At 44.2% G+C, this 23146-nt stretch overlaps 2 protein-coding genes across 3 annotated transcripts in view; one reads left to right on the top strand and one right to left on the bottom strand.

The window, feature by feature from the left end:
• LOC132908384 (small ribosomal subunit protein mS29) overlaps window positions 1-23146 on the bottom strand; it is a 193060-nt gene that overhangs the window by 164439 nt on the left and 5475 nt on the right. The gene's annotated exons all lie outside the window — the stretch shown is intronic.
• Window positions 13550-23146, top strand: part of LOC132908365 (irregular chiasm C-roughest protein-like) — a 157766-nt gene continuing 148169 nt past the window's right edge. For both annotated transcript variants that reach the window (XM_060962344.1, XM_060962343.1), the window contains exon 1: window positions 13550-14547. In XM_060962344.1, coding sequence (XP_060818327.1) covers window positions 14420-14547 — 128 coding nt within the window. In that variant the 5' untranslated portion in view covers window positions 13550-14419. The remainder of the gene's footprint in view (window positions 14548-23146) is intronic.

Here is a 23146-nt window from a genome sequence, read left to right as displayed (position 1 = left end):
GTAATACATACGTACTATTAAATTATGATAATTACAATTGGCAAATACATGTTATGTTCTGGTAAAAAACTATGGTCCTCCAGCTTGCAATGGATGTATTATTTTTATCGCGCTACGAATAATAAGCTATTTACCTTCTTTCCAAACATAGATAGCTTAAATATTTCTATTAGAATTCGGTGAATTACAAGATTAATGGCTTTAGCTGAAATATCTCTTAGACCGAATAGTGTTCTTTCTTATCCATCTGTTTCTGTACCATGAACAACGTATGTTTAACCGAGATATTCCTAACTGGAATTTATTTATACTGAAAAATATCTGATAGGAATAAACTTGTGTTATTTATTTATTTTTCTACCGATAATAACGTACGAGCAAGATATTCAAGGCCTCAATTTGAATCGTTAAAAGGTATCCTGCGGAGAGTAAATCGATGAGATTTCACGTTTCGGTGTCTCGTCATACGTCCATTCTCCGAGTGAACGTTCCTTCGCGGACGTGGTACCGATCGCGAAACAGCGTGCCGCCCACGTTTATCGATCTAGCATCAGATTAATGCGGAGGGAACAAGTGTAATCTCGTGCATGAAGTCCGCCGCCGCCGTTGGCCTCTGCCTGTCTCTTTTCCGCCGGGGATAGAGGGACGTAATTCCGGGTCTGTACGCGTTCCGGACAAATTGACCCCATAGTTTAATGGCGCGCCGAGTTTCGAGTAGTTGCGCCGCGCCAGATAATGGAGTCCCGGGCTATATTCGAATGATAATATTCGAAAGGCGGCCTCTGCCTTCTATTTCGAACGAGTGGAAATGGGTCGTGGCGGAACCGCTTCGTTGCCGCGCCATCGTCGATGGCGAAACGGACCGTAAATGACTCGTATAATCGGATCCGCCGTTAATTCGTGGTCCTGAAAGCAAGGATAACAAAACGACCTGACCATCGAGGTTGGTCGTACCAATGGAGGTAACCTTCCTCGTTCGATTTTCGAACGTCCCGATCCAGAAGATGGTTGGAGAAAGGAAAAATAGGTCGGCGAATGGTTTTCGTTCGGCTAGGAAATTGAGAGAGGATGAAGGTGGCACAACACATGTCGTTTTTTACGAGGACATTTACGATCGCAGGCGATTCGCGTGTACAGTTTTTTATACGTTCAACGGTACGAAGGATAAAGCATTTAAGAGTGGTGTTTATGGATTCGAATCGAACGATAATTTGCCGTGGTTCGGTTCGTACGCTCGTGATCCGAAGAATCGTTAGCTGTTCTCATGTAGTGGATGTTAACGTGTGCACGTGTGCAACGTGCGAAGGGAAAAAGGAGAAAGGAGCAGAAGGCGCAAAAGAGAATACCGGCCAGTCGTTCGTCGAATGTACGATACTTAAATCTCGATAATCACGATCGGTCGGGGAACTTGTATTTCTTGGCTATCGACGGTCCCGATCGTTAAATCCACGTAGGAGGTGAGAGAGAAGGGGAAAAAAGGAGAGAATAGGGGGAAACAAAATGGTCTTGCTTAATAACGTGCACGTAATGAAAGTAACAAAGGTAGACGAGTAGCATGCTTGATAAGAAATACCTTTGCGAAGAGTTAAGAACGAGATAGAGAGAGAGAGAGAGAGAGTGAGAGAGGATGAAAATACTGAGGGCGGCTGCCGTTTAACCTCGACGAAGGGAACGAGCCGTGTAATCGGACTGTCTACTAATTCAAACTACTTAACACTCGATAGACGTACCCCGTGGAACTTGCGTTGCTAATTACTTCGGAACTTTCGATAACTTTGATTATCCTTTTGAATAATTCCATTAAAATCTCGTAACTAGTCCCCTCATAGTTAATGCATACGCGCTGCGTCTCGTGAACGAATCATACGCCGACCATTACGTTCACTTTCATCGAACAAGTTGTTATTAAACTTGAGTGACACCGATGAAACTGCTACGCTTCGAACTCAAACCCGTATCTTCTGCTTGTTAGACAACTGCTTTAGCCAATTAAACTCTCTCTTTCTCTCTTTCTCTCTCTCTCGAATTGTCGACGAAATTCCTTCAGAACAAACAACGTTCAGTATGTACAACGAGGAGCAAACTTTATTTTGTTGCCTACGAGACGAGGACTCTTTAACGTCTGCCGGTTATGTTTTAACACACCTCACGCGGCTTATCCTAACCGTCCTAATCTCCGATTTAGCATCGTTTCGTCGTTTCCGTCGCGTTTGCCGCGTCTCCCCTTTTTGTGTCCTCCTGTTTAATTTAATGGCCAGCAGATAACGATTCAACGTGAGATATTTTAAGCAAATTAGTTTTCGCGGAAACGCACCGTATCATCTCGCTCGAGGGTTAACGGTCGTGTACTTCGATCGAGCGACGCGGCGTAATGTGTGGCGCGTGCACGCATAGAAAATCAGCGACGACGCGTACTTACGGGCGCACACAGTTCGTTCCTCGTGACTTGGTCCCGCTACGCGTCAAAAGAGTTCTTTGGAATTTCGATAACGGGCACGGAACACGCGACCACCGGCATGCACGCAAGGACGAGGGTGGCGCGAATTTCAGGGGAAACCACGCTCTCGTCCGCATCCCTGGATCTTCTGGTTCGGGAATAACAGTGATCCTCGACAAAAGAGCCACGCTTCTCTCGATATACCTGCCTCGAATTTCTGGCATTACGGTATCAAATTGCAGCCTTCATACCCGTGGCTTTGATCCCGCGTAATCATTTTTCCCTTCCCGTTTCTTTTTTCACCACTTTTTTTTCCTTTTACCCTTCTCCCTGCTTTCTCTTTTTTTTTTCTCTCTTGTTTCGTGGAGTTATCACAAAGGAGAATCCAGCAATATCAGTGTCCACGGGCGCTTATTAATAGGCGAACATCGAGACAGGGAGAGGAGAAGCAAGCGAGACGAGAAGGAAAAGAGGGTCACTGGCGTGTCCCACTAAAAGAATTCATTAACGCGGAAACCGCGCGACGGTGACCGATCAAAGTGTCCGTAGTTCCTTTCAAAAATCGTGGTTTAACTTGTTATCGTACCTCTGTCATGCCACGTGCACACAGATTCCCCAGAACTATTATTTTTTGCTTCCTTTGACTTGCCCGACTTTCGATTCGATCCTCCTCTTGTCTCTACTAGATACACTTTCCACTCTAACGACTTGAAGATCTGTAAACTCTTTCTTGAATTGCTAATTTATTCGCCAACACTCTTCCGAAATAATGTACAGTACCGAGAAGTTGTCGACGACGAACGTAGAAAGAAAATGTTTGATTCGCGACGGGCGTTGATAGAAAAGGGGGCGAGGCCCGTCGCGAGGGGTGGTAAAAGAGCAAGGGAACTGCAAATAGAGTGTGGCAGGGATAATTGCTCTCGTGATGTCATGGCATTTATCAAATCCACTCCCCGAGGCTTGTTCGAACCCCTTCCGACCAACTGCCCTGACCAGAACAAACCCAATGCTTTCCTTTGCCTTTGCCAACTACCCTATCGCAGCCCTTAACGATAAGGCCAATTCTCCCTTCGACGCAGTCGGCCGATCGTTTTCTCTTTCCTCCCTTCATCTTTTTCGCGTTGTTCAGCCGTCAAACTTTCGTCCTAGTCGCTTATTCCGCGATTAGCGCCGCTACGTGTCACCAGAAACCGAAATGGCGTCAAACGAACCATCTGGTCTCGGAAAATTTGTGAAGGCTTAAGAAGATAAACTGCTACGCTATGTCTTGCTACGTAACGAATGGCAGCGGCCGACGAAAGTGTATATAGACTCGGTAACGATTAGAAGAATAGATTTAGAAGAATATTTCTCGAGAAGACTCTTTAGAGTCAAGACGAGTTACATATCAAACAGTCGGAGTATTTCATGTCCTTGACTATATGCAATCTTCGATGTTCTTTCCCGAGTATGGAAACTAAAATTAGTCAGATCGACGAAGACACGTGTGATTCTCGTGCAGCGAAATAGTTTGGATCGCTTGGAAATTTGGTAAGTTTGAGTGTCGTTGGAAGGGGAATGCACCAGTCATGGTCAGACTCGTTTTAACAAGTAGTCACGGTCGACTATCGACACCGGCTTCCTTTCGCTCTGTCGCCCCACTTCCAGGCCAGTTTGTTCGAACCGTTTCACCTGCGATTCATTGTCGTCACGTGCTGCCTTCAATTAAGATACAGAGGAACGTGTTCCCCGCTGATATTAGGATCAGGGATTAAAGAAATCGTGCACGGCTAGGCTGGCTTGATTGGTAGAGCAAACAAATGGTTACTTGTGCAGAGAGATTCGTTTCTAGATCGGATGAAATATCTTCTTTGTTTCGAGGAAACAATTATTAATTGTGAAGGAGATTTTGTTGGATTATTTCCAGCAGAGTGAGAGAGGTTAATCCAGGAAGAGTTAAAACAATTCCAAAATAAAAAAATATTATGTATACAGGTCTGAAAAGTTGTGCCTGGTCATCTGAATTTACAGATGGAAGTAGAAACAAGCATTCGATTCGCAAGTGTAACCATTTCATCTGATAACACAAATGCGTATACTTTATTTTTAAGATTTTGCCACGGAATGTGGCTGTATTATGTTATAAACCAATCAGACCTACATAGCTTCCATTAGTTAACTTTCCAGTCACGAATGGGACAATGTAAGTTGATAAATCTCGTCTACTACTGTTCGTAAATTATATCAATTACGCATCTTTAATAAATTCACGCGCACATTTTTCTCCTTGTATTATATTTTCTTTCGCTTATTTCGAGCAAGCTACGCTTTCGCTACATTCTCACAATACATTCCAGTCATGTCCATCCAAAGCCTCGAATAGCCACGCGCTCATCTTTCCTACCCTAACTTCAAATATGTACTTTCAGTCGTTCTTCTTCTTCCCACTCATCCTGAAACTTACAATAAGTATTTGAAATTCGATACTCGAAACTGATCCGAAATAAACAGCACAGAATTCCCATTTCGACAGTCGTAATATTTTTCAACAAATACATTTGTATACGATGATCGGCACTCGAAAACGATTCGAATGATTCCAATATTCTTGAACAGGGAGAACAGCATTAAGCAGAGCCATTAAAAATGATGCTCAGCTCATTTTTCCCCTCTCATTAACATGGAGTATTCGCGTGATTCGCGCGTTTCCACGATTCTCGACCGTGCTGATTTCGGATGCTTAATTGAAGTGGACGTAATTGGTTGGAGCGAGAAAGGAAGTTTCCGGTCGCGGAACAATGGAGAACAGTTCCAATACGACCGCATTATCTGACATTTAGTCCCGATGAGTTGCGCATCGCTGCTGTAGCTTCGATCGCTTTCTCGTTATTCTATCGCACGTTTGCGATTGGGCATCTCGCTGGATCTGTCGATTGATAATTAATCTACGGTTACCCCGAAAATACCTGAGGCGTATCTTCTTAATCGGTTACCGTAGAAATCATGTTCGTTGTAAAATGATTTCGTTCGTGAAACAGGATTTCTCTTGATCCACGTGCGTTCACTGAAAATTCATATTATCGACTTGCTGTATCGTAATACGTGTCAAAAATCGGTAATTTTTAAATATTTGAAAAAATTAATTTTGAAAACCGGCTACTTATTATCATAGCAGAAATCGTAATTTGCTATGAAACTTATGCTGTATATAATAAAAACAACGTTACAACTTAAGATATGATCTTTAGTGTGTTTTTCCCCACGAGAACCTATCGGTGATTAAATTACAAAATTTGTAAATTTATTGGGAAAGATTGAAACGAGACGTATGTATGAAAATATATATTTTAGGAAAATCCATTTAAGAAAACAAAATTGTTCAATTGTTAAAATGGTTCTGTACAATGGAATGAATCGTTGAATCGTTGGTAGTACTTGTAAATTAGGAGTTGTCGCTATAAATGTTATGCCACCGTTTGTTTATGTTCGCTACGTTTCGCGTAGTTATGCAGTAAATGGTCTCGACGATATATGAAAGATTATCTGGATAATGGGATAAATAACAGGACAAAGATTACGAAGTAGTCACTGTAGTGGCACTCGTGAGTGTAGATTATCGCACAACGTGACAAATACGAATGGCACTCGCAGCGCGTAGCAACGAATTCTCTTGCCATCTGCCATAATTCGAGCCGCACGACTGGTGGAAATGTAATTTTTTTCACTACTGTCTTTATCTCGTCATGTATTATTCAAGAGGCTTGGTCGCGAAAAAATTCGCGAGGCAACAGGTTAACGGAACATACGAAGCTGTAAAAACGACGAAAAAAGAATAATGCATAATCGTGAGGAGAAGGAAGGGTCAAGTGAAGGATCGTTTACAGAGTTTTAAGAAAGGCTCGAGGGGTTAAAAATCCGAGACAAATACATTACCACCGCATCTATAACCGATGAAACGGCCACTCGAGAAACTACACAAAGTCGTTAAAGAAAACTCGCGGACAAAAGTAATAAGCGGTTTTATCGTCTACTCGATGCGAGCGCCGATTGGCTTTTCAACTTTATCGAAACTACTTTTGAGTCGTAATATTAATTTCGACTTATCCGGAGTTGAGCTGGAACGTCTGTGTCGCGCGGAGCGTCTTTGGCGCGAGGAAATGGGAAACGATTAGGAGAAGAGGCGAACGGAACGGTTGTCTCGCGCATAAAAGTCGGGAACAGAACTGAGCGACCCTTTTGAACGCAATAATTCGACAAATTGGTATTTCTTTGAAAGCGCGCCACCGAGCGCGTCGCATCGGGGAATGGTAGGCGAATAAAGGGATGGATAAGACGGCGGTAAGAGGCGAAGGCAAAGGGAAACGCGAAGCGTCTCGAGGCCGACAGAAACGGTAGGCAGAAGGAAGAAGCTCGAAACGTATCCAACGCCACTCGACACAGTTCTCCAGTCGAGGAGAGGGTTGTAGAAGTGGAAACGAGCGACGCTGAGTCGTAACATTGCCGCAAGAGATCGCGGTGAAAATGAAATGGATGAATCGTTGGCGATATATCGTTACGGAAATCGTTTTCCCGGCTGTCGATAATATAACTTTCAATAAAAGCTAGGCCATTGTTCGTACTCTTGATCGGACGAGAATAGAAGTAAAAAATGAAAACAAAAAGAAAAGAAAAAGAACGGAGAGTAAACATGAAGAAAAAACTTCTATTGTTTCTCGCAAAGATGCTACGATTCGGTGACTTGAACGAAACCGCGTTTATTCGTCGAACAAAGTTTTCCTGACACGCTTTTTACCACTTTTTATATACGCTATTCCTTCTCCTCCTCGTTTCTTTCTCACCGCGAGAAGGAAAATAATGGTTTCTCTTTGATAAAATGAAAACTGCTCTTGGCTCGTAACGCGAGTACGTTGCGTACGTTGCGTGAGTACGATCCGAATGTGTTTTTACAGGATCCCTGCCACGATGTTTGCTATCGACGCCGGTAAAGGATTACTACCACCGAGCTGCGAAGCCTCAGCGCCAGGCGGAAATTCGGTTTAATTCCTCCCAGAACACATCTTCGCCCGTTAATTAACTTGCAGCGGTGTAACTTCCATGAAAATGCGGCGCATTAATAAAGCTTATATCAATAGACGATGATAACGAAAGATTTCGAATGGAGATACACGTACGGTCCGCGTACGGTATCATTACACATATTTGAGCACGGTAGAATAATATTGACTAGAGAAAATTGCGAAAATCGCCGATTAATAATTCATCGTACTCGACGAACTGAATGGTCCAAAGTCAAACAGGAAAAACGGAAACGATACGAAAAGAAGAGAAGGAGGGAAAGAAAGTACGATAGGCGAGAGGAATGGTTATTATAGGTGCATTAAGGACAACCACAAGTTGGCTTCTGAATGATCGTCTCTTCGAATACACGGCACCGAGGAAATCTGTGAGAATTATTCAACGTCGAAATGCACGATCAAATTTATGTCGGCCTCGGAATACGCAGCGAAGCGTGATACACGAGAAAATGTAGTTAGGAAATGGCGTGCATGCTACCGAGTGACGACAAAATAGCTCGATTAAGAGCCTATAACCCTACAAGGAAATATATATTTCTCCCCTCTATAGCTTAGCGTTATTGGCTATCATCCCCATTTCGACCTGAAAAGCTTCGGAAATGCGAAAACTCCTCTTATCGGGAATAAGAAATCAAACGTATCGTAAAATAAATATATATTCGGCACGAAATAACGATGAATTTCGAGACAGATATAGATCTTTCGTATGGGATCTGGAAAGAAAAAGGGAAGGAACGAAAAAATCCATGACACTCGAAAGGGAACGATCGTCGTGTTAGGAATCGATAAAAGTCAGTTTCGTTCGCCCTCTGATTTTATTATTTTGGAGAAAAGAGCAGCAGCAGCAGCAGACTTTCTGTAGCCGAGACCAAGCTCGATTGAATATCCAGTGCGGGGGTTGATATTGCGATCGAACGTGGCCCGTAATCGAGTTCTTTGGTCCCATTCGTTCGGTGACATTACGATGGCTCCGTTGCAGAGCAGATCTCGAATTATCAGAGGCTCGAATTTATAATATTATCGGAAAACACTCCGATTCTCTCGGGAATCCTGGTACCTCTTATCTCGATAATACGTTGGGCAGTACGTTTGGTGTCCTGAAGGACGCCGAAACACACCTACGTAATCACTCCAACTATTGGTAAAGATTAGACGCGGATAAAAGCCAATAACTTGGCATCGGACGAGCCATAAACATACTTTCGTATTTATCCAAAAGACACGGGGTACATCGATTGAATTCACGTGCGACCAAGTCGCGAACGAAATTCCAAGTTGGCCTTCTGCCACAATGGCAATATGTCCGAGCGTTTTTTAGTTCGTCGACTCGTTTCTTGCCGTCCAAGTCCTTAGGCAAATATGGACGAAGTTTATATGGAGACGCGTGCTGCAAAAATCCTTGTCCCAGAATCACCGTGGCTGACCACGTTTCTCGTTCTTGCCGTCTACCCCTTGAATAGAGCGATTTCGAGGCGTGACCTGGAATTTGTCCGACTTTTGAAATTTACTCCGGTGTACGTCGCGCCAGAAAAGAAAAATTCTTCATGGAATAAGTAGTTTTAAATCTGGCTTACGACTAACGCTCTCCTGTAACATATTGTTCCAGTATAAATTCGCCGTTTTAATAGGCGCGTCGCGATATTTCACCGGCAGTTGCGCCGGAACTACCGGATATACAGGGGATGAACATTACAAATAACGATCCACCGTCGTGACACAGGGGCAACCATTAATTTATGAGACCGCGAATATTCTTGTTAAGGAAGTTGAATAAAAGATGAGCGAAGAAATGCAGCGATACGAATGAAGACGTTCCTTCGTTAGGAAATGTGACGGGTGAACAGGACGAACTTGCGATTCTCGTTTCTTTATTAATTCTTCCCTTAGCGTGGAACTCGTAGAGAAATTGTTAGTATCTTAATACGGTAGCTGGTGAATTTAATAGGATCAAATTCTGTTACGTCGCGCGAGACCGAGATGGTCCGAAAAACCTGCTATTTCGTTAGGCAAACATCCGCTTTCTCCGTAATTAGTAAGAACGTGCAATAAACCTAAAGATTGTTTCAAGGACCATAGACCGAAAAAACTTATATGAATAGAGAATAAGTATTGGAATACAACGATATTACACGCATAGGCACATTACTCTTACACAGACACCCACACAGGCATTTGAACAGGACACTTACGCAGATCATACTCATTACTGTATAGAGAGTGTGGTTTAAAATATTTAAGGATCATGGGTCGCTACCTAAGTCTAATCTGAGACTGTTCAATAACTGTTTAATAAATATCACTGAATATTATTTTAACACAAACATTGTGTCTTCCACAGATTATTATCTTATCTTAACTTTAATATTAAATTCTAACATTAAGCTAAAAAGATTCGGTTTATGGTGGTTCCTTGGGTTTATTGCGGGTCGATGTAACGATGTGTAGCCCTTGGCGGCCATACCATGAGGGACATCGCACGGACCATCTCGCGCGACGTAACAAATTCTGTTATCGATAAAATCGATGTTAGGTGAATATGTCAAGTCATCGATTTACAAACCCTGCTAAACGGTTCTGTCGTCACGTTTATATCGATTGTATTAATCGTCTATGATGATGCTTGTCTGATGGGAGATATCTTGGTGATGCTGGAGTGCCCGGAGCAAAACAGGAAGACGACGCACGGCGCTATTTTTTTAAATCATTGGATCGTAGATGGAGAATCTACCTTGTACAATATCGCGAATCGATCTTAAACGCTTGGACGGCGTGGCAACGATCGTCGAACGTTCCCGTGATGAAATCTCTGCGTGATCTAAAGTGCACCTTCTAATGTATCGAGTCACGTTACACGTTGCATTACAGCGGAACGGGCGCACTCCCGAGGCCCGCAAAATGTTTCTGGCACGATCGGTTTTAATGGCGTCGCTCGGGACCACTTTTACGCTCTGCCTGTCGATTTCCACGGTACGGAGATGAATAGTACGGGGAAGGATGGAACGGAGGGTAAGCAACAAGAGATATCGGAACAGATTTCAAAAAAAACATCGAGAACAAGTAAGAGTGACGAGTGAGCAATAAGCAGTTTGAAAATTTAAATCGTACGAAACGTTCGAGAGGCTACCATTAAGTCGAAGAAACTCGCTTCAAGTATCTGAAATATTTAAGGCCAAGCCGAGCTGAACGAAATTCGTAGTATTCTTCCACGAAGGAACAGTAGAAGAAAGCGAGAGTTCTCGGTGAAAGCTGTTAGGCTAACAAGCAGTTGTCACTTTTTATAGGCGGAAGCGGAAGCGTTCTTCGCATTTATGACGGAAGATAGTGCAGCCGCGAAGCGATGTTCCTCGTGTTTGTCACCTGACAAATACCGGTCGAATAAAAATTTCCTCGCCGTTGAAGAAAATCGAGGAAGAATTCTCCTTGTTACGAGAAGTCGAATGGGATTAAAAGGAGATTGCGTATTGAATTAATTGCTGTATTAAAGTAACGGAATTTTCGTGGCGTTACGTCGTTTCTTGTGACGTGGTCGTTACTTTCGGATAATTACTCGTCGTTTCGCGCGGTTCATCGGTTCTATGTCGTTGAAAGCGATAGCTAGGTGGCTGAATGATTTCTAAGGGCTGGCGTGTAGGTGGGTAAAGGGTCGATATTCCCGTTGGTCGAACGCGCGACAATAGCAAACTTCGAGGTCGTCGCCTCGGATCAATCCATTAATACGGCACATTAGAAAATCAATTAAGCCGCAGTCCCGCTTAATCTCGTGTCCGAGGATTTGCCTGGTAACCTCCCAGCCAGGAAAAGGATGGAGGAACTCCACGTCGTCGAGAGCTGACGGTTCTCACCGTTCGGGGCAAAAAGAGAGAGTGGTGTTCCAGAAGAGATCGAGACTTAACCTTACTCTCTCTCTCTCTCTCTCCCCTCTCTCTCTCATCCTCTCTTCCTTTATCCCATACATTTTTACGATCCCACAGGAGTCCACTGCGCAAGCGTTGTTCGCCTCTTACGAAAATAGAAGAAGTAAATCACTTCGTTGCTCGAGATTTAAAAAGGGAAATTATGCGGTAAAAGAGAAAAAGCCAGGAAATATGAAACTGCGTTTAATTAAAGAAACTATCTAACTACATACGTGTACAAAGATTGTCGCAGATTTGATTTCCTCTAATCATTATGTTGTTGTTTTACGTTCGAAAGCATCCTATTATCGGTATTCTGTCTAACAAGACAGACGCACGACAGACATCGAGTCAGTATCCCTCAATCAATTGATACGGCTGGTAACATTTTAATCGAGAAGACCAGGATCGATAAGGTGCAGTGTCCCGATCGAGTGTATTGACAGTATTCATGAGGGTGAATTTCAATGAAACTGGTTGCTATCGCGAACGCCAGAGTTGCAAGTTCAGATCCCCTGTCGCAGTACGCGGCGCGCGCTCTTCCTTGGCCTCCGATATCTCTGTGTCTGCATCGCAGTACGCAAACTTGGAAGATCCAGGCAAGCTGAGTGCATCATTACGGATTAATATCCTCTCGAGGAAACACGTAACCTAGCGCTACCACTTCTCGTTATCACCATCGGTTACGTCAAACGAAATGTCATTTTACGGTTCCCTCTACCGTTTCATGGTCCTCTGTTGAAGTCTGGCTACTACTCAAACTAAATTAAACAGGATCGTTGGTTTCTTCTAAATTCTTAACATAAAGTTTTCCGACTAGCCGAGTAACCTTCCTGGCGAACGGCGTTCCTTTTCAAAGTAAAAATACTCCGATTCTTTCTTTCGCTTCGCTCTACATTAGCCGACGTTGATCTATAAATATCCTGGCAAAGTGAAATTTGAATTGCAAAAAGAAAACCCTAAAACGGATAACATCTCTATTTGTTCTCGAACGGTGATTTCGAGCCAATCAGTACGAATCGAAGCATTGGTCGTCTGGCGTTGTCTGTCCTTACCATCGCGTATGAATGTAAAATATTCAACGGTGCGGAGTTGCCGGTTACGAGATGATATTCCCTCTAGACAGCGCGTAACACCGGCGTAACTCTCGTTATCATCGTCGTCGCTGTCGCTGAAGAGCTTCCCACTGGCACGATCCCCGTCATCGTCACCGTCGACGTCGACATCCCTGTCATTCTCCTACCTATACGCGTTTACCTACATTTCTTCCGGAGGACGCATGCCGCAGGATCGAACGGCGCACGCGCGCCGATCCTGCCGTTACAAGCGCACGGCCAAGCGATACCGAATGTATTCGAAATTTAATGACGAGCCTCCGTGCGAGTCAGACACGTTTCAGTCCGAAGGAAACGGCCAAGTATCCTTGCCGCGAACGTTGACAAATATTTGTCGATGGCAAACGTTTACCCTTCGGCAGAGCGAAACCTAAGCTCTAAAGACATATCGCGCTCAAGGCTGCGCTATTATACGAGCAAACTTCTACCCAGCCTGTTTGACATTCCTCTACGTCCACCCAGCAGACGCTAGGAATTCACTTGTCCACCGTCTTGTCCAACGTTCGAACAGTTCGTCACGAGGCGCGAACGTAGTTCGAACGGGACACCTCGGCTTCCGATATGTGCATCTGTAGTCGTGGCGGTTCATTTAAAAATCCCACGAGCGGATCAGCTGGCTCTTTTTTAACCTTTACATTTCGAGAGTATGAATCATGGTACAATGGTGTCTGTACGCCATCAGTGGCGTAGACCGTAGTAGAGGTCTCTGCACCCCACGGTCTTCGTTATCCCGTACGTACTTACCGTACATTTCACGGGGATACATTCCCGCAGGAGAGCAGTGCGCCTGCGCGAACGCGCCGTGTCTACGTATCTCTCTCGTACCGCGTGTCGCTCCCTTTTCGTACGGATTGTACCCCTTGCCCTCTCTACCCCCACGCGAGAGCAGCCCGCCACGCGACCATTGCCCCCACCAGAAGCGTGAGCGTGTGTCACGCTCCGGGTAGCTCGGTGCGTGCCCATTAGAAGGAGGGGGTAAGGGGCGCGTGTGCCCTACGCGAGGCCAGTGGTGGGGTGCAGTTGCGCGACCAGTGGTGGGGATGCAAGTACGCTCGACGAAGAACTCGCAAGTAGTTTCCTACCAACTCTCGCGCGAGTCGGATGACGGGTTACTTATGTTGAGCTCGTTCCCGTTCGCCGTTGACATCGTAGCTCCGAACAAACAATCGTATTCGAAGGAGCACGAAACCACGCTAGAGAAACTTGTTCGTCGATCGGACGCGTCATTTACCGTGTTCTCATCTTTCGTGTTGTGCGCCAGTCTTTGGATCTTTGCCTCCGTCCGTCAGTAGAAACGTGTAGTCGACGTCGAGTGCGATTTCGTGTGACCCTCATCGGTACGATCTACGGAAGACACGCGAGTGTGCGAAAGTTCCGCGACGCGAATGCCGTGATGCTGCACGGTGGTGGCGGAAGAAGATCGTCGGGGCTGCTCGACACCGTCTCGATCGCTTCCTCCTGACAGTATGAGCCTCGTGCATCGTCCTCGCCGATGAGATAGAGTGGCGTACCCGCTCCTAGGACGATGTCATTGCAGTGATTTACACACACGACACAGTGAAGAAGTTCCGATTCTCGAGATTTGTGTGAATGGATCGGGACTACGTCGCGGACAAGTGGCACTGAAGTGAGAAGCGAACAGTGTGTCCGCGACGTCGGATAGTGATTTGCGTACAACCATATAGTGAACCGTGGTAACTCTGTAACACGTGTGACAGTTCCCGTGAGGGATAGAGCATATCCGTGGTGTCGGGAGGTTGGCTAGCGAAGGAGTTGATTTCGGACGTGGCTGTATCGTGTCTGTCTGTCGTGAGATTACATTCTCTGATGATCTGGTTAAGTCGGTGCCGGTTCAAACGCCGATCGTGTCACGTTATGCAATGTTGATATAGTGCGTTAAACGTTGATTTCCAGTGAACAATGGTCGGATTCCTCACGGCGTACACCATGGATTTCTCTATTTTCAACGCGGTGCCGACGCGACGCACTACGACCAGGAATAACACGGATCTTGCAAGAAATAGATCGAGACGACACACGACCGGCAGGTATGTGCAACATTCTTCTTTAATCGGTCAATGCGAATGGTTATCGGCGTTCTCGTTGCTTTCGAGGATTAAGACTGTTATTGCGGCTTTACGCCAGTGTCCCTATATATATACTGGTGCGGTATTTTGAACAGGAATTCCTTTCCGGACAAGTAACTCCATTGATAATTCTCCGATACTCGTTCTCGTGGATATTTTGGAGCGCATGTGTGGTCGTAGGCAGCATACGGCACATCGTGCAACCGCGTGCTGATATACACGTGATAGCAGAACGGTACTTGAGAAAATCTCACGTCATTCGTAGTCTTTCAGACGATCGAGGAATATAAAAACATATAAAAAGATATTACCCGATCCGGTTACCGCGTTCGTTCACCGATGGTATATAAAAACGCGAAATACACGAAAAACGCGCGAGAGGTCTTTCACAACAACGATTTCCGGCGGCTGGTACAACGCACGTCCGTGCCGCGCGTGTTAAAATATTCACGCAGGATCGATATTCAACGATTGTCGCGATACGTGACTTGGACTAAGGTATATGGAACCGAGCGTAGAGATTGCGTTTTCGGTGATTCCAGGACAAGGGATAGCGAGACTGCGACAGGGAGATAAATGTAAGGCACGCGTCGTTATGGTATCGATTTCTGTGTGGAATAGGCTGGCGCTGCATACAGGGCGCGGGAATTAAATGGCGCGCAAGGGAATTTAATGCCATTAGCCTGCGAAGAAATTTACGCGGTCGATATGAAAACGCGTAGCCCGTTAGATACGCCACTGGCAAGACGTGCTTTAGATTTTCGCCCCGTTGATTAATGGTTGCGTTAATGCTTGGCGTATAATTAACGAGGAGAAGGATTTGTCGAAAACGATCTCGCCAATTTTCTACGTGCTCATCCTCCCACCACTTCGATGTACGAAAAGACGCGTAGTCTCTGAAGGGAACAATTACTTGGCCGTGTTGTCGTCAAATATTTTCAATTTGCCCTATGGAACGGCGAATCGAAATTTCATGGAATGACAAATTTCAATTGACAGATATATATATACATATATATACGAGATATGTCACACCGTGCTCCTGGAGTCTTTAATAAGCACTGCACGTAGATACGTCAAAAATCCCTGATAAGCTCCTTTGGAATCGTTTTTGAAAAGGAATCAACGAGAAAGCTCGTATCCGGAGCATTTTATTGCTTCAATAACGAACTCACGTCGGTCGTTTCAGCTCCGTAGAAAATCCTGAGTCACCGGATTACTAAAGCAGTTTCACGGCAACGTGCACGTACAGAGATAGGAGAAGATACGTGGCGCGCGCGATGTGTTTCGTCCGCGTCAAAGCCACCGGGAGTTGGTCAAATTTTAATTTCATTCGTTCTCCGGCCACGATATTAAACGACGGCTCGAACGAGGGCATCGTGTAATCTCACCTTAAAGATACAGGATTAGGTCTGGCCGCGTGCGGTGAAAAAGCGGCGGGAGCCTTGAATAATTTCAGAACAAAGGTAACACGAAAGCTGCGGTTGTTCTCGGCTGTTCGCCGCCGAGTCAGTGTACCCTTTTTGCTCCGGTGCCACGAATGTCAATGCGTCCTCTGCGTATCGCATTTGCCTAATGCTTGAAACCCTCATGACCCGGCATCTCGTAATCCGACCGTGTATTTTAATTGGCTCGCCGCGGCTACATTTTCGGTGACGCGACACGAAATGACGTCAGAGAAGATGTAACCGTGGTTTTAACTCCTTCATTACACGACCCCCAGGTTATTTCATCCTCTTTTTCCGACTCTGTCTCTCCTCGAGTCCTTTTCTTTTTTGTTCTCTTCAAATTCGCGTACTTACACGCAGTACTCGTACGCGTAGTTGTTTCGCACGATGGCGAAACACGGACGAAGCTGTCTGTAACGCTCGCGTCTCGCAATCCCATAGTTTCAATTATTAGAAAAAGGAGTTTTTCAAAACATCGACGTTTTTCCCGCGCAGCTGAATTTCTGCGTGAAATCAACCGAACAAACGAAACGAAAGGAGATAATCCAATTTTCGTTACCGCCAGTTTTATCGACGTATCGCCGTATTAACTTTCGCTTTTTCCTTTTTTTGAAGCCGCGTATTGTTCCGGCGTTTCGATGATAAAAAAGAGGCAAATAAATAGGAAATAGATTTTCAGGCTGCACCGAGCCACCGGGTTCCCATCCTGTGTTCTCCTATGTACACGAGGTCGTTATATCATCTCTTTTTTGTCGATTCACTATTCCCGACCCAAAGAAAGTCTCCGCGTATACACGAGATTGATTAACAAAGTTCTCTTGTACTAGCATCATCTGTACATGGATGAGAAGGATGGATGAATGCAAATAAACTCGTCGTACGAGCGCCAATAACGGATCATACGTATTGATAAGTATATTATCCACCCATTATCGCTTCGAGAAACATCCATTATATTTTCTGAAAAGTTCAGTAAAATAGGACGGCACGGTACCGAGTCGGATAGCAACCGTAAGGATAATTATTATTCGCTTTTATTTGAAAATAATAAGTCACGTTGCGTAAAAATCAACAGGGCGGTCAATGCTGATGAGCGCGATACCCGTGCTTATCTCTCCGAAAGCATAAATATTTTCATTTTCAATACAGCGGATTGGTTTCACCGCAGCACCTAGTTATTTACAGTCGTGTCGCAGAAAAAATAAAAAATAACAGAGAAACAGAGACAGAAAGAGAAAGATAGAAAATGGGGGAAAAACTCAGAGAGACATACGCGCAGGGATAGAACGATACAGAACAGAGAAACGAACGTACTACGCAAGAGGAATGGGATATTACTGGGACATTTTAACGGGCAACAAAGACTCGTCTCTGTTGAAAATTTGAACTTGGATACGACCCTCTCGTTTCGCGAAAACGCGCCCTGCCCCGGATTACCCCGAATACGATTGCAAGGGACGATGACACGCAGTATGCTGGAATCACTGTGCCAAAGCTCCTGCTCTCGCGAACAGGAGCAATTTCGAATCGAAAATAATTCATTTATCTCCCTCGACTCGTGGATATTCGGAACTCTCTAGTCCAGAGCCAAATCCTTTCGTGGGCGTCTCTCGGCGAATCAAGTTAGGAAATATAGTCATTTAGGAGAAAGAAATAAAGACAGGAAAGGGTGGGGCCAAAGTGGGTGGGATACAAAAACGAAGTTGCTCGTGATAAAACAAGGAAAAGGAAAGCGCGCCCGACGTACTCGAGCGTCGAAAGTTTGACCTGGTTTCGCGAAATTATCCCTCCATTTGGCAGCGATGCAGTCAAAGGCTTCCGTTGCGCCGTAAAAGCTTACGAAAAGAAGGGTAGAGGAAGCACGATGCGTCTGGAAGTAGTAGAAGTGGTAGCGGGGTTTACATTTCGTCTGGAACCAAACGAAAGGAATCGTAAAGTAACATACGTCGTCGCAAAGCTAACGTAACGTCGGTAACTTGACAATTCTTTTATGGTATAGACAAACGGTCTAGCGTCTTCCTACTTCTTACTGGTCAGAATGTTACTCTGTCACCAACGTACAATGCATTGAAAGCTACGAGGAGCAAAGTTAAAATGAAACGTTCTATCACGAAACCCTGGTCATTGTGAAAATCATCAACTGTGTAGATACCTCATTATCGGTGTTCGATGGGCGAATGACGGTATCCTACAATGAAGTATCGAGGATTGGTGATACCGTGAATACGCCATTTCGAAATCGAAGGGAACTCTGCGTATTAGCGCGTTATTAACACAGCTCAAATTCGCCTTAACGCGTTGCGTTTCTGACGGCTGCGTATTTCCGCTGTATAGAATTCGAGCTATATAGGACGAGGGAGAGAGAAAGACAGAGACGTGTTGCATAGTTGCAAAACATTTCATTGATTAGGCCGAATGAAACGTTGTCGGAATATCTAACGCGGTGGGAACTAGCGCGAATTATGTGCGGATTTGAATGATACCGATGGAAACATCGTTGCGAACAGAAGTTACCGAAAGTTGCAAACCACCACCGCGATCGAGCCGAGTAAGGGAGGTGTTGCATTAGAAACGAGAAGTTGCATCGGCCTGGTCGAGCGCACGAAAACCTTCGGTTTGTTATTTTCGGCCAGCGAATTTGTGAAACAATTTTCAACCGATCAGCGATAAACAGGTTAAACTGTGTTTGTAACTCGAACGCGATCTTCCTACCTGCTAACTTTAATTTCATTCCGCGAATTGTTTCAATTCTGAACATCCGTTAACGGGTAATGCGCATTCTCGACGAGCTTCACCGAATCTCGACGTGCTCCTCTTTTATCGATATATCTCCCTCCTATTCATAACGTCGACGTCCTCAAGAAAGTACCGAAGAAGTATCTGCACCTTACTACCGTGTCAGCGTTCACGATATCATCGATTGAGTTTCGTATGCGTCCCGTATCGTGATCCGGTTGCCGGATATTTCGAGCGCGGCGAAGAGTAAAGAAAATCGAGCAGCAACGAATAGAAGATGGAAAGCGGAAGGGTGGATGGAAGAGGAGATCGACGGGACTATCGAAAACATTAATAAACGAAACATTATGAAGACGGCCACGTTCGAGCAAACATTATATTACGGTAATTCGGTGAAGAGTGCGGTAAGGCGACGAACCGTGAAACGCCAGACAGAGAGAATGAGAAGCAGAGAGAAGGGACGGGAGAGAATGAGAGGGTAAAGATCGGTGGCGATGTTGGGGCCGATTTGTCTGCGTAAATTCACGGCCTCGAAGGAAGTAGACGATGATATAACGTTAGAGAAGCGAAAGGCCGGCGGGGTAGTGAGGCCACGTAACTCTTGGGTTCGCTTTGCCAGGGTTGCCGGTGACCCAGCAACCTCTCTTCTTCCCTGCCTCTTGGCCCAGCCTCTTTCCTCCGTCTTCCGTGGTCGATCGATTCGCTAAAAGTAAATAAAATTCACCCCTTCGATTGCTGGCGTAGCAGGCCGTGTGCGTCGGTGTAAGTGTCAGTGCTAGTTGTAATGCAATAAATCAAGTCGATGGAGAGCCGAAAGTCATCGAACAACCGAGGTGCACCTGATTCTCGGTCTCGCTTCGCGCACCGCTGAACAAAGAGAGAGGCAACATCCGTAGATAGGTTTTTGCCACTATGGTAACCATCGATGATTCTTCTTGTAAAACCAAATCAAGTAAAAGCACATAAAAACGGATCCTCAGTATGCTCGAGTTGACCCAGCTTGTTAAGGTTCGAGTATAAAAGATGTTTCGTATCGCGTCATGTTTACTGGCTCTTTGCTACTTTACGATCGAACAAACGTCACTGTTGCGCCGTTTTACTTACAAAGTCGTTTCGATAGTTAGGCCTTAAAGGGCAACGAATTCGTCGATGGCCTAGATGGCTCAATTGGCTCAATCCTTCGTCGGAGAACGAGCCACGTTTATATCTAATAATTCAACTGATTAATTTCTTTTCTTCTGGCGGGGCAGGCTGCTGTGTTTTTCCTTATCTCTCTCTCTCTCTCTCTCACTCTGTCTTTTTACTCGATTGTCGAGGAACTTTTCTTCCAATACTACGTTTCCAAGTAACGAATTTACCTAGGTTATTCCACGGTGCAATCCAGTTTGGCGAATTGAGTTTTAAACTTGATTACCGGGCCGACAGATATTCTCCAATATTCATGAAACACTTGTTCAACGAAAACCGCGTTATGAGGCGAATTAATTTCACACACGGTTAAAACACGCGCAGGCCCATCATTTATGGATTAATAATAGTGAACTCATCGTCTATTTGTCAACGTCACGACGCGTTAGAATTTAGCACAATTTTTATAAGGAGCTTTTAATATCCGTGCATTTCGCGGCAGACTGCGCTCGATTTCCGAGCTCGTTGAAACGTCGGATAAAGGGGCAAAAGGAAAAGAAAAGTAACTCGCAAGCCCGCCGGGATGCAGTTCGCGGTACGGGCGAGAAGAGGAACGCTTGTTTCTTCCAATTCCTCTGGTTGTTATTCTTCTGCGACGACAACCCGCACCGCGCCAGGTATCGCGCGCCAGAATACCCGTCGATAAATCAGGCTGCGAACGAAAAGTCGAGTGTCGTCGAGAACATCAACCGACGAGTGCATTTCGCGTGGAGGTGCGACTGAAAAGATGAAACAAGTTACAGACGAAACAACCTGTCGAAATAATATTACACGAGCACGATCGCAAATCGTGTAGACGTTTATCCATTTATTAGTTTTCCAACGTAACTGTTGGAATTTCTTTTCTTTTTAGAATGGAATTGTTTCTTTAATTATATAGTAATATGTTTATCCTGTAATATTTGTATTCTACATTTTTTTATATAATCGTATATTGTATGCATTAGAAGTTTAGTTGTGCATTTATGTCCATGTGATTACACTTTATAACGATTGGTAAAAATATAACCCGATATATTAACGTCAGAAATCGTCGAAATTATTAGAGTTCATATATCTCGTCCGTAGATATATTTTCTCAAAGAATCATATACGCTACTTATTTCAACGACTAGAATAAATAAAAGCGTATGAATTGCTATCCGTGTGTCACAGGAATTAAGAACCAAGCAATGAAATTGTGCATAAAAATTGCACATACATAAAAGCAACGTTATTGGAGGACATAAATAAAGTAAATTTAAACATCGTTTTGTCTAGATACGAGATATACATTAGCATAGTGGATAACTTGCAGAACTTACTATGGAATTTAAAGACAAAAAAAAATGTTCACGATTTGAAAAAAGAAATTACCACGGTGTTATAAATATTTTAATTTCTCCATGATATTGTACACGGAACAAGAAACGATGTTAAAATGTTAAACCACGAATAAAATATTAAACGTTCACTTTAAACGTTAAATTAAAAATTTTTAATGTTGAATATCCTATTTCATAAGCACGATATCAAAAAACAGAATTCAATAATGTAAATTGATTGAAGAAAAGCCGCGTTAAGGTCTGAACCAGTTAAAACGATTAATGGATTAAAGCGAACAACGAAAGAAGGAATGTCATTTGAAATAACACTTGGTTCTGATAAAATACAAAGATCCACGTCTACCTTAGACTTTTCCATCGCCCTCGCACAGCCGCTTGATCGATATTTGATGAATAGCAAATACATTAAGAATTGGCGCGTTAATTTCTACGTATTAATAAAGTTTAAACAATTTCCATGGTTATTCTCGTATGAAACAATATTTTACGAATACATAAGAAACATAAGTCTGCTTCACGTCAGGCGCACGGTTTGCGTAACAGGTGGTTCTTCGCGGAATGAAATAAAATTAATTTTTGGTTCGGGACAGCACGGTATAACCAGTGTACAACACAGTTCGTCACTGTCGGTGTTAATGGAATTACGGTCGCGAAATACCAACGATCGAAGGTTGGTTGATTTCTTTTCGAAGGAAAGGGACAGCTTGAAAGGTCGACGAAATTAGTTTCTCACAATACGATAAATTGCAATAAAAGAGCGATGGTGGCGGTTGGAAAAAACGTCAGCCCGAAAATCTATTGAGATCGATAGCTCCGAGGATGTTCGTCCGCGTGATAAAACCAGTCGTCGTAAAACCTTTTTCCTACTTTGTCGATAATCTTGACTTTGACTCTATATATATTAAGAATTCAATGTATGAATTTTTCATTACTTACCATACGATAAACATTCAAATTCAGCCGATTAATTTGTTAAACGTTGGTCTAACAACCTCTATTCGACTGAAATTCGTCAGTGAAAAGAGAGAAATGCAATGATCCGAAGTGTGACTGTTTGCTTCCAATCCTTACGCAACGTCTCGGTTGAATTTGCATAAATCGAGGAAAATTCAACAACCGGTTCACCGGCTCCCGGAACGAAATGCAAATATCCCCTAGCCTGGTCACGAACTTATAAATCGAGATCTCGAATCCGGACTCTGCTGGTAGTGGTGGAGTAAAAGTCATCGAATGCGGCGGGCTAACTTGATTCCGGCACGAAGGGGAAAACTTGCTGGCGAACGGTTTGATTTTCGTCGAAATTCGATTCGCGTCCGGCGGATTCGCGTGGGGCTAAACGACTTACCTGGCGACCCAATGTATGGACTCTGATCGAATGTGTGTACTTTGAACGGGCACTCGAAAGGAAGGTGTCAAGGAGATGAAAGCGTCAGGATATGGAAGAAGATTCGTTTCGAAAAGAAGAAAAAATTCATGCACGATGAACTGAACGCATGTGGTTTAACGCGCGACGAAACGACCGAGAGATTTGTCGAATAAAGAAATGGTGTAGCATAGGAAATATAGCAAAAGCAACCACCGGATGAAATTAACGTTCATTTATTTAATAGTTATGCTGGTTCTTATTAAGCGATACGAGAGTTTATTCCGCATATCATCGCTTTTCTTCGCTCGTCGTTTTAATACCGTATGAATGTCGTATTTTTCCAGTGATTAACTAGTTGAAACAAGCTTCCGACCGTTAGTTGAGAGTTCAGACCAGTAGAATTTCTTTCCACGATCGACGAAGCACGGAAAAGCTTTCCCGCAGGTAACGATTTTGTCCTAATGATCAACTAGCTTGGTGTTCCAACATGGGATGAC

The sequence above is a fragment of the Bombus pascuorum genome, chromosome 6, assembly GCF_905332965.1.
Source record: "Bombus pascuorum chromosome 6, iyBomPasc1.1, whole genome shotgun sequence".
Classification (NCBI taxonomy): Eukaryota; Metazoa; Arthropoda; class Insecta; order Hymenoptera; family Apidae; genus Bombus; species Bombus pascuorum.
Note: the sequence above shows the minus strand (reverse complement) of the source record. Positions and strands in the feature narration are given on the sequence as shown.